The 15,653-nt window shown below is 36.3% G+C and overlaps 1 protein-coding gene across 2 annotated transcripts in view; it reads right to left on the reverse strand.

Annotated features, from left to right (window-relative positions):
• Nucleotides 1–15,653, reverse strand: part of LOC111142108 (neuron navigator 3) — a 387,056-nt gene that overhangs the window by 271,530 nt on the left and 99,873 nt on the right. For both annotated transcript variants that reach the window (XM_022495074.1, XM_022495073.1), the window contains exons 2-3: nucleotides 706–823; nucleotides 14–66 (exon numbers count right to left, since the gene is read on the reverse strand). In XM_022495074.1, the coding sequence (XP_022350782.1) occupies nucleotides 14–66; nucleotides 706–823 (171 nt within the window). The remainder of the gene's footprint in view (nucleotides 1–13; nucleotides 67–705; nucleotides 824–15,653) is intronic.

Raw genomic sequence — 15,653 nt, forward strand, 5'->3', positions numbered from 1 at the left:
ATATGATTCTTACCATCTGAGATTGACTCCTAGGACATCCATTGATATCTTCAACTTTTTCATTTGCTAAAGCCAAGAAATAAAATAAAAGAGAGAAAAAAAGAATGACATGCTTAAGCAATGAAGTGAAACACAAAAAAAGGAGACTAAGAAAAACAAAACAAAACAAAACAAAACAACAAAACAAGCACAATGCTGCTGCTACATTCACTCTGTCTCCCAAGCCATGTACGAGAGGACACGCTTGTGAGCTGCTGCCAATTCCATATGCACAAATCAGGCAAAAAAAAAAAAAAAGTGAGTGAGAAGGAAGTTGCTGCTAATTCTTTAGCCCGTGCCAAATGACTGCTGACATGAAACCTTTCACAATTGTCCCTGCTGGATCAGGATACAGTTTCAAGGAATCTCCGAGTATATGAGTCGCTCTAACTAACAAAATGCGCACATGGGAGACATATGGTTTAATGAAGCGCTCGTTTCTGACAGTTCAGTGTATGTAAAGATATAGTTCTAGCCATTTAAAAGTATAGCCAAACTTCTTTTTTCCAACACTCTCACATAAACATTTTTAATTAAACCCTGGGAGAGCTACGTGGATCTCAGAGACTCATGGACAGAGTTCCTATGCATTCAACTGAAATTGTGTTTCACCAAGGCGGGTGGGGGCAGAGACTTCCACGGTTCTCCCCAGAGGGCAGGTCTTACCGATGATCTGGATGATTTCAGCTAGCAGGACTCCATCTGCAATGTCTTGTTGCAAATCCTTGATCAGCCGCTTGTGGCCCGATTTTGCTAGGTAGTGGTTGGCCCAGTCAGTATAAATCTGTTGAACAGAGGGAGAGAAGAAGTGCGATGGTGTGAGAGAAAATAGAGACAATAAAAATGCTTAAGACAAATGTTGGATTCAAAGGGAAGCTATTCTGGATCACATTCCAGTTTAAGAAGTCATAGCTCAAAAGGAAATAGTTGTAAAATAATTTTATACAGCTCTCTCTCCCACTTATCTCTTGTTTCAAAGGAGGATGATTCACTCTCTTTCAAAACCAGGGACTCGTCACTTGTGACACAGCAAAACTCCCTTCCCGGATGACTACTGAGGAAACTCCTGTTTGCAAATCAGTTGGGTTTTCACTCTTTTCCTTGGTGCTGTCATACTGAAAATAATCCTGCCTGTCCTTGTAAAAGGAAACCACCTGGACTGATTTATACAGGAACCTATTATGAACATTTCTGTTTCTCCAAGACTTTATTGGATTTGTCATGTGAGATACTGTATGTGACAATATTTTGGCACCACGCTATGAAATAATCGCAAATGCCAAAGATATTTTACTTGGACTGTCATCTCCCATTTAAGCCTCTTAAAATGTGTTTATATAAGAAAAGAGAGGAAGCAAATACAGTTATTACATAAAAATTACAAAATAGAATCGAGGAGTGGGTTATAAATTACAAGGTTGGCAGTATGGCAAAGTAGAGGTGACTCTTCCATGGTAAATTAGGACATAGAGAAAAGCTGGAATTAAATAAGCATTAAGATGTTTCAGCTTTATGAGTGGCTCCTATAAATATATTAGTAAGTTTATAAAAAGGCAGACTAAGAAGAACACAGTATCTGAAATGACAATAGAGGAGAGGACCTGATTGAGAAATATACGTATAAAAATGTGCTACAGAAACATGAAGTGGGAACATAGTGGAACCTGGACACAAGAAGTGAAGGGAAGTGGCACCTGGTTGGCTCAATCGGTTAAGTTTCCAACTCTTGGGTTCAGCCATGTCCTGAACTCAGGGTCCTGAGATGGAACCCCTACTCAGGCTCTGAGCTCAGCAGGGAGTCTACCTGAAGATTCTCTCCCTCTGCCTCTCCCCCGCACCAAGGTTCCTGCATGCCTGCCAGTTCTTTCTCTCTCTCAAATAAATAAATAAATCTTTAAGGAGGAAAAAAAAAAGGAGTGAAGCGAAGGGCCTTCCCCAGAGAAGTGACCAGATAAAGAAAGGCAGAGTGGCAAAGGAATCAAAGACACGGTTGAAAAATTTATAGTTAAGGTAGCAAGTCTTATATTAGGACAAATTAGACTGGAAAGATAAATTGAATTTTTTAGTCATAAGCACTGAATGCCAAGCAAATTATTAAAAAAATTATTACTTTTTGTTTTTAACAAGACCAATACATGCTTTTGTAAACATGAAACAAAATAAATCAGAAGTGTAGAAACTAAGAAGTAAAAGTTTCCCCACAACTTGCAACCCCTACTCATTTTTGAATACTTTGATATGAAAAATTCTAGAATTTTGTTCCATGACTACACAATTTACCACATGACACCACGTTACACACCTTCACATACAGAAACACACGACAGGATTTTTAACCAAAGATGGCTCAAATTTCACATATCATTCTGTGCTTCTCAACTTTTTACATAATGATATTTTAATAACACTGCTACAGCCATTTTACCTATATGTACTTCAATATTTTTGATGTTATATTGGACATAATATCAATCCTCTTGTTGAAAGATATTTAATTTGTTTAAATATGTTCCTATCGAATCTAAAGTTGTAAGTGACATCCTTAAAATGTAGCTTTGCACACTTAACACCCTAGTAATTTTATAGGACCAAAACCTAATAGTGGGACTGTTAAGTTTTTTTTTTTTTTTAATGGATCCTAGGTACAACATTCCAAAATAAAACTTAGAAGTCAGAGAAAGTACTTCCTTAGTTTAGAAAATATAAAGTGGCATCTTAATGCAATGTAGTGGTGATTAAATTTCCTAAAAGACTATAAATAATTGGAAGCATCCAACCGGATAAGAAAAAAATATGCGCAGCAATATTATACCTCCTTTCCCTACATTCATGATCCTCTTTATATCAAAGATATTAGTGGAGAAAAGTTACTTGCGTATATGTCTGCCAAATTAGAAAACAAAAACATGGTTCTTAGATACTCTTACTTGGGGATCATTTTCCCCAAAATTTTATTCTACTTGTATTTTCTATTTTGCACTAGAAAAATATATTTTTACAAGGATATACTGCTCAGAATCCAAAACGTTGAGGACTTTCCCCTTATCGATATATCATTCAAATGATAGCATTAACTGTTGGCCTTCTACTACAAATTTCAGATTGAGTCAGACTCGATTTGTGCCCTTATCCCCATAGGCAGTAAGTTATAAGGACCAGCTGACTTTAAAGCATCCCACAAAGATGAAGAACATGAGTTCTGGAGACAGTACACCTGGCTTTAGGCCTAGCAGACCTCTTACCGCCCTCTGCCCACCCACCAACCCAAGATGTTGGACAAGTTTCATATCCTTTCTAAACCTTAATTTCCCCATCTGCAAAATAAGCGTGATAATATTTCTTACATTGTGGGGCTGTGTCAGGACTAAATAAGATAGCACTTGTAAAGTCCCCTTCACAGAGTTAGACCTGAAGAAATGTCTGCTCTTATTATCGTCATTATGGCATCTAGTTGTATTAGCCACGGTGGCTTTCCAGCAAGTATTTATTAAGGGTATTGTTTTATAGACTTTAAAAAATTTGAGAGGAGGGATGCCTGGGTGGCTCAGTGGGTTAGGCCTTTGCCTTAGGCTCAGGTCATGATCTCAGGGTCTGGGATCGAGCCCCACATCGGGCTCTCTGCTCAGCGGGGAGCCTGCTTCCTCCTCTCTCTCTGTCTGCCTCTCTGCCTGCCTGTGATCTCTTTCTCTGTCAAATAAATACATAAAAAAATCTTAAAAAAAAAATTTGAGAGGATTGGCAGAAGATTGAAAGAAAATGGACTCCTTGATTCTTTCTTTCTTTTTTTATTTTTTTTTTTAAGATTGTACTTATTTATCAGAGAGAGAGAGAGAGAGAGAGAGAGAAGCAGACTCCCCAGTGTGCAGGAAGCCCCACATGGGGCTTGATCCCAGGACCCTCGGGTTATGATCCAAGCTAAAGGCAGACACTCAACCCCTGAGCCACCATCCTGCCAACCCAGACTCCTTGCTTCTGACACCACTCATGTCTCTGACTCCTCCTTCTTTCTGATTCACTGTGGCCACCGATCTGTCTGCCATCCAAACTCAGAGGCATGAATCTAATCCCAAGGTAGCAGTGTTCTCATTTAGGTCTGCAACGCCCCCATTGTAATCCACAGCCACCAGTTTCTATGTTGCAAGTACTCTGTTTTACGAAGGAACTAAATCGTGCACAAAACACTTACTCAAATACACACAGAATGGAATGTATTAGAAATGAAAATAAGAATATTTTCATTCTCCTAATGCATTCCACCAGTATCTTAGCCTCTATCTAAATTACTTCTGGAACTTAGGTGAGAAAACAGATGGGAAACTAGCTGATTGGCTTCAAGACTGACTGGAAAAGCCTCTGATTTAGCTCATGAAATGTTTTTTACTTGGCCCAGGATTTCTTCCAGAGGATTCCCAAGCCTAAGTGCTTTGACTTTTCTCGCATCTTTAATATGTGAAGCATTGCTCAGACCATAATCACTGACTTCAGTTGCAACCAGCAAAATCAATTCAGACTATATAAATAAACTGAAAATAAATCTCCATTTAAAAAAGACCTTGTACTTATTCTTTCTTAGTATGTGTAAAAGATACTTAAGCCCCTTCAAGCAAATTAGTACCTTTCAAAAAGATGTTATAACCTAGATGAAATATGAAACAATTACAAAGTAACTTATAAATATATTTTAATATAATATTTAAACTTGTTTTTGTTGTTGAAAACCTTATATATATAAATTGGTGAAAAAAGTGGAAACATGAGGTATATCTTTAATGAAGATAGTCTTCAAGCAAAGGGCAGAGAGTATATAAATATATGCAAAACTTATCAGTAAAATTATTGTACAACTCTGATAAGAGAGGTTACAAACAACCTTGTCAACTGTTATATTAGAATTAACTCTTAAAATAAATACAACAGAATGGTAAAATCATGTCCAGATTTTTGATCTGAACTCCAAAGTTGCCTTTGGTTCATTGCCCCCCACCCCAACACATACACAAATCACAATATTTAATCCCTTAGCCTCACTTGAAATGAGCTACAAAATGAGTGGTAATGATTTCTGTAGGATTATCCTATAAAGTAACAACTATAGGTTTTTAGTGAACAAATTGATATAATTGGGCACAATATCAAATTAATCATAAATTAATATTTAGTCATCAAGGCCTGGCTGAAACTTTAAACAAAATTTATCACTAAACATCTGAAGCCAGTTTTCCTCACCTTTTTAACTCCAATATTGTAACTATAAATGTCATCTCATCTGGTAAATATATTTTAGGAAATTCTGAAAAATTAATGAGATTAGACTTATCAAACAATACTTAGAAGTTCAGGTAAAATCATATATATATTAATTCATTTACCATAATTAAATATGATAAAAATCAAAGGTATGGAGGCATAATTTATATTTCATATGAATCAGCATGAATTTTAGGACCTATTATGCAATATATGTATCCTTTGAGGAACATTCTATATTGTTGGAATTTCTGCTCTGTCACTTAATGTCCATGTGGGCACTGACTGAACATTGTTTTCTCTCAGTGTCAGAGCTTTTGTCATCTGTAAAATGGCAATCATAGTATTACCCACAAATGGGATTATTGTGTGGATTGAATGAATTTATACTTTTGGAACACAGCCTTTCACTTAACAAGTATTTGTCAAATGCTGAATATTATTATTCTCTATTTTAATATATACTATATTATATTATAACGAGATTATTATGAGCTATTACAATTTTCAAATCCTTAAATCTTAGTTACCTGCCCAAATATAGTTAACCTAACTAAGGAAAACTGCTGCAAGACGTAAGGATCTCTTAGTTTAGTCATTTGCTCTTATAATATTTCTCCTACAGTGCTTATTTCTCATTATAAGGTAATTGGTTCAAATAGAAGGAAATAAATGTATCCATATTGCTTCTGTCCAGTGAACTTGTCACAGCAAAAAAACATCAGAAGAACATCTACTTTGATTCTCCACAGAGTCTTAAGCATTTGTTTAAAGTATTATTTTGTTTACTATAATGTGACACATAGCCTTTGTATATCACAGCACACTGCCCCTGAAGTTTTACACCAATATTTAATTTGGTATTTGATGAGTATATTATAAGTAACCTAACAGTTATAGAAAAGTAATTATGACTTTTTGTTATTACATGCACTACTCTTAGGTATAAAAATGTTTCAAAGAAATACAGTATCTTTAATGAGTGTTAAATGATCAGAAAGTATAAAGTAGTACTAGAGGAAAAGAGGACCTCATCTAAGAGTCTACTTTAATAGAAAGACACAAAATTATAACCTGATTGAAAATATTATAAATGTCATCAATTGATTTTTAAATGTTAGCTGAGCTAGCTTTATTCCTGCACCTACTTACACAACTAGTTTTTTCCCCAACATTCAAGCAGTAGCTATATATTCCTACAAAGCACTGCTCTCTGATATGTTCAAACTATTGGCTTTGAGAAGTCATATAAGATATTTTAACCCACAACAGAATTGTGTTGAAAACCAATGAATTCAACGGCAATAACCAGGCTTCTATATCTTCAAAAGCTGTATAAGACTAAGTACATAAAATTGACAAATAAATGGTAGATTAGGGAAGTGTAACCGTGACATAAGTATTTTTCCCACAAAGATGAAAACTTATAGTGGTAAGAGAATTGAAGGAAGGCAAGGTCCTGAGAGCTTACCTAACAGGCCAACTGTCTCGGCTGAGTTTCATAGTATCATTTGGACCTGAGAAGGGACTTCGGTAGACAAGGTCTACCAAAACAATATAGAAAAGCGTCCATTTTATTTCTAATCTCCTGAGAACCGTAGGGAATTATCAAAGAGGAATCTAGTTATCCTAGAGAGCACTTGAAATAAGACAGGAAGGATGCATAGTTCTAATACAAGAAAGTAGTTAGAAGAGGTGGGGGGAGATGTGAGGACGGTTACAATGCGAGTCTGACAGGTATTGTAAGTTTCAGCACTCACCAGACGGGTGTTGGTGGGTACTAGTATCCATGGCAAGATGTCCCATCCTGGCGCCATGATAATTAGTAACCCTGCTTACCAACCCTCCCAGAACCAATCATTCCAGGGAGAAAAGATGAACAAAGGAAGGTGAAGAATCTGGAACTGAGTGAATGTTTTCCTCTAAGACTGAACTTCAAATCAGAAGCGACTGAATTATTTTGCACTGAGAGCAATAAATTTTCTGCTACTGCACATAAAGAGATGTTTGGGAGGTGAATTTATACATTTATTACTTTTAAAAGCTGTAATTTTGTACATCTCAGTTTTAGGACTCAAAAATTCATGAATGCATGCAATACTGGATAAAGGAGGTTGAGAAATTACAACATGGAATTTAGACATGAAACATTCTATTTTTAGTTAGTTTTAAAAAGTCAATCACAGACTGAAACTTTAGATGCTGTTACAGAACTGGTATGAACAAGAGATCCATGGAGTCTAATCTCATGACCCTTATAGATATCTCAATACTAAAGACTATGTGATATTACTAAGAAGGGAACTCATTCAATGTTTTTGGTCACACTGACATGGTTACAATATATGTAATAGATTCATCAAGTAAATGGTTGAACTCAGCTGGTTTATTTCATTTTTACATCAAGGAAAATGCTGTTTTTTTTATGGAGTTTCTCAGTCTTATATATAATTGCAATGAAAGGAATAAAATATCTAAGAATAAATTTAACCAAGGAGATGAAAGACTTATACTCTGAAAACTGCAAATAAATTGAAGAAGACACAAACAAATGGAACGATATACTACACTCATCAACTGGAAGAATTAGTATTGTTAAAATGCCTTTGCTACCCAAAGCAATCTATGGATTCAGGGTAATCCGTATCAAAATATCAACAGTATTTTTCATACAACTAAATTCGATAATCCTAAATTTGTATAGGACCACAAAATACCCTAAAAAGTCAAAGCAATCTTGAGAAAGAAGAACAAAGCTGGAGGTATCCCAATTCCAGATTTCAAGATATGCTACAAAACTACAGTCATCAAAACAGTATAGTACTAGGACAAAATAATACACATAGATCAAGAGAACAGGACACAATGCCCAGAAATACACCCATGTTTATATGGTCAATTAACTTATGACAAAGGAGGTAGGAATATATAATGGGGAAAAGGCAGTCTCTTCAATAAATGGTGCTGGGAAAACTGGACAGCTACATGCAGAACAAGGAAAGTGAACCACCTTCTGACATCATATACAAAAGTAAACTCAAAATGGTTTAGAGACCTAACAGTGAGACCTGAAACCATAAAACTCCTGGAAGAAAGCATTGACAATAATCTCTGCACCACTGTCCTTAACAACATATTTATGGATATGTCTTTTCAGGCACAGGGAACAAAAACAAAAATAAACTATTAGGATTACAACAAAGATAAAAAGCTTCTGCTCAGTGAAAGAAATCAATAAAATAAAAAGTCAGCCTAATCAATAGGAAAAGATATTTGCAAATTAGTGTCTGATGAGGGGTTAATATTCAAAACATATAAAGAACTTGCACAACTCAACATAAAAGAAAAACTGATTAAAAAATTGGGTGGAAGACCTGACTAGACATTTCTCCAAAGAAAACATATAGATGGCCAACAGACACATGAAAATAGGTCAACATCAGAGAAATGCAAATCAAAAGCACAATGAAACATCACCTCACACCCATCAGAATGGCCAATATCAAATCCACAAGAAATAACATGTTGGCAAAGATGTGGAGAAAAGGGACCTTTCATTCACAACTGGAGAGAATGTAAGTTGTTACAATCACTGTGGAAAATAGAATAGAGGTGTCTCAAAAAATTAGAGCCAATACCATATGATCCAGTAATTCCACTACTGGTTTATTACTCAAAGAAAATGAAAACACTAATTTGAAAAGATATATGTATCCCTAAGTTTATTGCAGCATTATTTACAATAGCCAAAATATGGAAGCAATCTATGTTTCGATTGATGGGTGGATGCATGGATAAAGAAGATGTGGAATATTATTCAGCCATAAAAAGAGTATGAGATTTTGCCATTTGAGACAACATGGGTAGATATAGGGGGTATTATGCTAAGTGAAATGAGTCAGACAGAGAAAGACAAATATCATATGATTTCACTAATACGTGAAATCTAAAAGAACAGAACAAATGAACAAACCAACAGAAACTCACAAAGAATAAACTGGAGGTTGCAAGAGGAGAGAAGGTTGGGTGGTGGGTGAAATAGGTGAAGGGGATTAAGAAGTACAAACTTCAAGTTATAAAATAAATTAGTCACAGAGATGCAAAGTGTAGCATAGGTAATACAATCAGTAATATTGTAATAATATTGTGTGGTAACTATACTTACGGTGGTGAACACTGAGTAATGCATAGATGTGTCTAATCACTATGCTATATACCTGGAACTCATATAACATTGCATGTCAACTATACCTCAATGATAAAAGTTGTTTTAAAAAAAATCAAGGTTTTTTTTTTTTTTAGTTTAAATAAATCAAATAAAATGCATAAAACAACTTCGTAGAGGTTCATTAAATTTATAAATTTTAATTATGGCAACAAATAAATATTGGAAAAGCATTTATTTTTCCATCTAAATCTTTTGGGGACTCTGTAAGAAATAAAACTTTATATTAGAAAAAGAATTTTCAAGTTGAAAGGTTTGTTTAAAATTGACTATTAATGAGTCAACAACTCCAGAAAATTAGTGAATGGTCTATGAAGGTAGGCAAATTCTAAAGTAAACATAAAATTGATTTTGATAATTTCCCTTAACTTTTTCTTTATTTCTCACATCTAATCTCTGACACAGTTCTGTTAATTTTATCTCCTTATTACCTTTTGACCCTTCTGCTCCATTACTGCTCTAATCACCCTGGTTCAGCTTTTCATCATCTCTCACCCAAATTGCTTTACCAGTCCTAAAAACAGTCTGAGTGTAGGCAGGCTAAACCTTAAACTATTCTATACAGTATATCTAGTGATTGCTTTAAAATGCAAATCTGATCAAGTAATTTACCTTCATACCTAAAACTCACCTAAGAGCTCCCACTTACTTTCAGAAAGGAAATTTCCTTATGAAGCCAACTTATTTTTTTTAATTGTTTGTTTCTTTTCTTTCTCTTTTTTTTATACTATGTTAGTCAATAATTAATGATGTACTGTATGATGACTAACAAAGCCAATTTATTCTTTTTAAAAGCGAATTGGTTTAAAGAAAAGTAGCCAAAAGGAGTGGGGGGTGGGGGGGAGAAAGAAAAAAAAGGAAAAAGAAAGGTGCAGCTGTGAAGGCTCCAGAAGAATGAAGACTGAGGAAAGCCACATAAAAAGATGGGCTTTGATAAGCAGAAAGAAGGGGAAAGCATATTCCATCAGCAGATACAGGGATAACAGAACATAAAAAGGTCAGAGGTATGAAACAGCATACTGAATTCATTGAATATAGAATAATTCCATTTGGTCGGAGCATGGGGAAGAGGCACATGGAAAGACTAGGAGTAAGAGACTAGGACTCAGTGTGTGAGGAGAGGGGTTATATATAAAGTTAAGATGGCTGTATCAATGCTTTTAGGTGAACTTTAGCTTATTTATATGTAGGGACTATAAACATGACAGCTATGGCTGTATTTCTTTTTTTTTTTTTTTAAGATTTTATTTATTTGACAGAGAGAGATCACAAGTAGGCAGAGAGGCAGGCAGAGAGAAGGTGGGGGAAGCAGGCTCCCTGCTGAGCAGAGAGCCCAATGTGGGGTTCAATCCCAGGACCCTGGGATCATGACCTGAGCCAAAGGCAGAGGCTTTAACCCACTGAGACACCCAGGTGCCTCATATTTCTAAACTGTAGCTCTGGTGCAACTAGAAAGGCTGGTAGAGAGCAGAGAAAACCCACACAAAAGGAGCTTACTTAAGAGGCTAGAGGAAGACTTCAACTTTCTAGAAGGATAGAAAATACTTTTCTGCCCTGTGTTTTCTAGAAAATCTCTTTCAATACAGCAAGAAGAAGAAAACAAAACTCAAACTCTATTTCCCATGACCACAATACGTGAATATGGAAAACAGATGAAAGAATGATAAATGATTTAGCAAAGAGGAATAAAGAAAGAGTAAACCCACAGGAGCCGCGGAGGGAGAGAGCAGGGCCATGTCAACAGATTTTCCCGGAGAACTCCAGTGGAGCGCAGAAAGTGCTGTCATCAGACCAAACAAAAGGTGGGGTGAATCAGAGTCAAGAGGTGTAGGACTACTTGCCTCCCCATCATGCTCTGAAGAGCCAGTAAATGTAGGCCAGGGAAAAGCCAGATTTGAGCTTCTAGGCAGACAGGAGTGTGGGGGCATAGGAATGAAAACAGAAGGTTAAATGAAATTATGCATGCTGATGTTGCGACTTCAGCAACTGTCTTCCCCTTTTCAGAAATGCAGGATTATATACCCCCTAACCTCAATCCAGACAGAAATGGAAATCTTTCTCTGACAACAGTGATCATCCCTGAGACCAACAGACATTCAAGTTCAAAGTGACCCATCAATCAACCAGCTGGCCTGTGGATAACCTATAATGAATTCTAGAGGACAATAAGAATTGTGTGTTTGTAAGAGCACAGCTTTATACTGTCTTATACTTGATAAAAACAGAGTTAGAGGTTACCAAACATTTGATGAGATCATTTAAAATAAAATATAGATGCTAGATAAACACAAAAAAGAAGTCAGACTAAAATATAGTGAAAATCAGGAGCAGAAGGAAACCTCAAGAAAATTATAGTATTAGTGTCTCCTACTTGGACTCCAAAAATAGCCTGGCTTATAGCCTTTATAGCCGCCCTTACATCATCCATATAAATGACACACTCAGAGTCGTACAGTTGTGTGTGATGGCCTTGATAGGCAAATATAAAAGAACTCTAAAAATGCCTTCATTTTTTTGTTTTTAAGAAAATATAAATATTTAATTTAAAAAAAAGTTTTGATTTTAGGTGCAAAGGAGAAAACTTCTTAGTGCTGGCCAATATATTAAAATTCTAGTCCATGTCACATATATTAACAATAATATATTCCCTGTGAAGGGATTACCAGTTTTAAGTAAACATGAATAAACTTCAAATACATGCATAAATGTCACTTTATATTAATACTGCGTTTAACTTTCCCAGTTCTTTGAGAGAGAACTTCCTGACTGAGAAAAGAATACACCTAAGCTGTCCACGGTATTTATTGTGGCCGTAAGCCAGATGGAACAAGTAATCACCATCAATATTTTCAAATCTAGCACATGGAATCCTACCCATCCCAGTGATACACTTCCTCGATATGCAGCTGTAAAATGTACCCCTTAATTCAAGTTTCAGATTTTACTGGAATGAAAATTATATTGATATTTTCACTTACAACTGCATATATCTGTTTAAATTTATAGCCACAAATTATTAGCGTGGACTATAATGAAATCTCTTTATTTTCACACTGTGGATAGGAAATTTTTAGATGAACAGATAAAGACCTTGAGGTAAGCTGATAGGAAAAGAATGGATAGGGCTTATTGTGTGAACTCCAGTATTTTCTGATTTCTTTCCCCTGTGGTTTCTTTATATAGAAAAATAACCAAGGCCATAAACCATGGCACCCATGATCAAATCAAACCAGCCAACACTGACTGAGCAGTGCTCTGTTGGGTATTGTAAGCAACACTAAAAAGCAAAAGGCAGGGTGCCTGGGTGGCTCAGTGGGTTAAGCCGCTGCCTTTGGCTCAGGTCATGATCTCAGGGTCCTGGGATGGAGTCCCACATCGGGCTCTCTGCTCAGCAGGGAGCCTGCTTCCCTCTCTCTCTCTCTGCCTGCCTCTCTGCCTACTTGTGATCTCTGTCTGTCAAATAAATAAATAAAATCTTAAAAAAAAAAAAAAAGCAAAAGGCACAGAGTTTGTCCTTGAGGAGGGAAGGAAGGCAGGGGAAGGGAACAGGTTAGCCAATTTTGAGAAAATACTAGGTCTTCTCCATAATGATGCCTGCCTAGTTTTCCCCTCACCTCACCCATGGAGTGGCATTCCAGCTCCTGGACTCTTTGTCCAAATCATCACTTCCCACACTCTTGCAAAGACTCCTCACCATTCACTTGAGGCCATATGTATCGCTCTCTAATCTTTCCTACTCCAAATGTAAAGAATACTTTGTCTCTCGAGTCCATTTTTTCCCCCTAACCTTAGGTATTAATCATCCTGAGCAATTTCATTATTGGTGTGGACAATCTATCAAACACTAGGCCAGAAAGTAAATATATAATGAAGAACCATCTACCCTGTCTTAAATGCACAGTGCCTATTTTTAATGATCTTTGCTTCTACAGATTATATGACATTTTGTAAATTTTTGAAAAAGGACTTGAATATTAAGATTATGTAGCATGATTCTGGTATTAATGTGTGTGTGTGTGTGTGTGTGTGTGTGTGTGTGTTCCAACCCAACGTAGGGCTTGAACTCATGACCCTGAGAATAAAAGTTGCATGCTCTACAAACTAAGACAACCAGGCACCCAATTTTGGTTTTAATTTAAATTTTATTTCACTTAACTTTAATTGCATTTCCACTACTAGCAGCAGTATGACAAAAAGGGGAGGGGTGGGCTATGCAGAATTCTTTCTCCAAGATGATGTCTATTCGTAATAGTGTTGAGAGTAAAGCACTGTTTTAAACATGTAAAATGACTTAACTCACTCAATCCTCAAAACTCCCTAAGAGGATACTATCATTCCATTTGAGAGATGAGGATCTTGAAACCAGAGAAGTGAAGTATTTTCCCCATGTCACAACAGTAAATGTTGCACAGAACCCAGATTTTCTGGCTCAAATCCACACTCTCAGCCCAAACAAAGGTAATATTTCATTTACAAGCCTTGCTTAATTCCAGCCTCTACAGTTATTTCCATTGTATCTGACATCCATCTCAAAATATGGTGAAAAACGTCCTTTACCTGACTGCTACAACATCTGGCATTTATAGAATGCTCCATGGGGAATGCATCCTAACAGCTTGCAAAATTCTAATAATGCAGGTGACGACATGAGCTAAAGTATTAAACTGCATATTAAACTGTACCAAAGAGTATTTTAGGAAATCAGTTAGGAGAACTTTTAGTACTCACACTTTTCTGGGGAGAAATAAGTCATGCTCCTTGAGATTCTTTTCTTTTATCTCAGTCTGTCATTGATGTAAATTGATAATGCAAATGAATTCAAGGTAAATGCTAGCAACCGCCCTTTCGAAGACCAAATCAAGTGGCAGGAAATGCTTAAGAAAATAGTGCCCATGAAACATGAAATGAAGAGAGAATAAACATGTCTATGTCTTAGCATTTCAGAGCTTCCGGGCTTCTGAATTGGGTATCTCCAACCAGTAATAAGCAGTGAGCAATATGGCTGGACCACACTTTGTGAAACTCTTAGTGTAAACCAAAGTTTCACAAAGTATAGTCCAGGATCAACATCATCAGAATCATCTAGGAACTTGTTAGAAATGCAAATTCTCAGTCCTCAACCCAGATCTACTGACTCAGAAAGCCAGGAAGTGGGATCAGTGATTTGAGTTTTAACCAGCCCTCCAGGTGATTCTGATGTGTGCTAGTATTCAAGAACCCTTGGTACAGATGAATCCTGTTCACAGATAGAACTGCTTTTATTTCTAACACTTTAAACTGTATTTTCTTGTAAAGAGGATGCTATTTCTTCATAAGGGAAAGGCAGAAAAGGCTTATGGTTTATACAGCATTTCCCCTTATCTCCTAAATGTTTCTTGCTACCAAGAAAAACACACCAGGCCCATAAAATACTGATTTCAAAATGCCCTTTGCAAACCATTCATTCCCATGTTTTAAATCCTTTAAATGATGAGTGATAAAGGTAGGCATCTATTTCAAAGGGTTTTTTTTCCAAATTAAAAAAAAAAAGAACATTTCTTTATTTAGAAAGAAATGAAGAAGGAGTGGTTTGCATTTACTTAGACTGAAAACATAGAACTTGGAAGCTGAGAGAGAACACACTTCCTGCTGTGCTAAAAAGCCACAGTGGAAAGTAATGGAAATACAAATGCATCACCCTGGGGGTTATAATACATCCAGCCAGACCTCAGGAAGCAGCAGGAGTAAGATTTCTGCGGGGGGGAAAAAAGGATACTTCTCAAAATATTTGTTCTCTTGACATCTTTCTTTCCTTTTTGTAAGATAGCTCTAAGCAAACGCAACACTCTTTGGGAGATTTTGTTGAGCCTTACTAGAATATATTCTATTTTCATAAATACTGGAAATGCTTCCCAATGATGACAAATAATGATAAAATACACAAATGCCACATGGTGAGATCTGTCATCTAGCGTGCCTTTCTCTAAAGACACTTCGATGAAAAAAATAAATAAATAATAAGTAAATAAAAAAAAATGACTCAATGGAGCCACGTTATATTCCAATCAGACCCAATTATTCATCAGCTTCCAGCAGGTGGTTTCTCCTCCTGCAGGGACGTGCTATAGCTCCACATCACCACGGGTAGGGGCTCGAGCCACAT

The sequence above is a fragment of the Enhydra lutris genome, unplaced genomic scaffold (assembly GCF_002288905.1).
Source record: "Enhydra lutris kenyoni isolate GAN:26980312 unplaced genomic scaffold, ASM228890v2 scaffoldscaffold7, whole genome shotgun sequence".
In the NCBI taxonomy this organism is placed as follows: domain Eukaryota; kingdom Metazoa; phylum Chordata; class Mammalia; order Carnivora; family Mustelidae; genus Enhydra; species Enhydra lutris.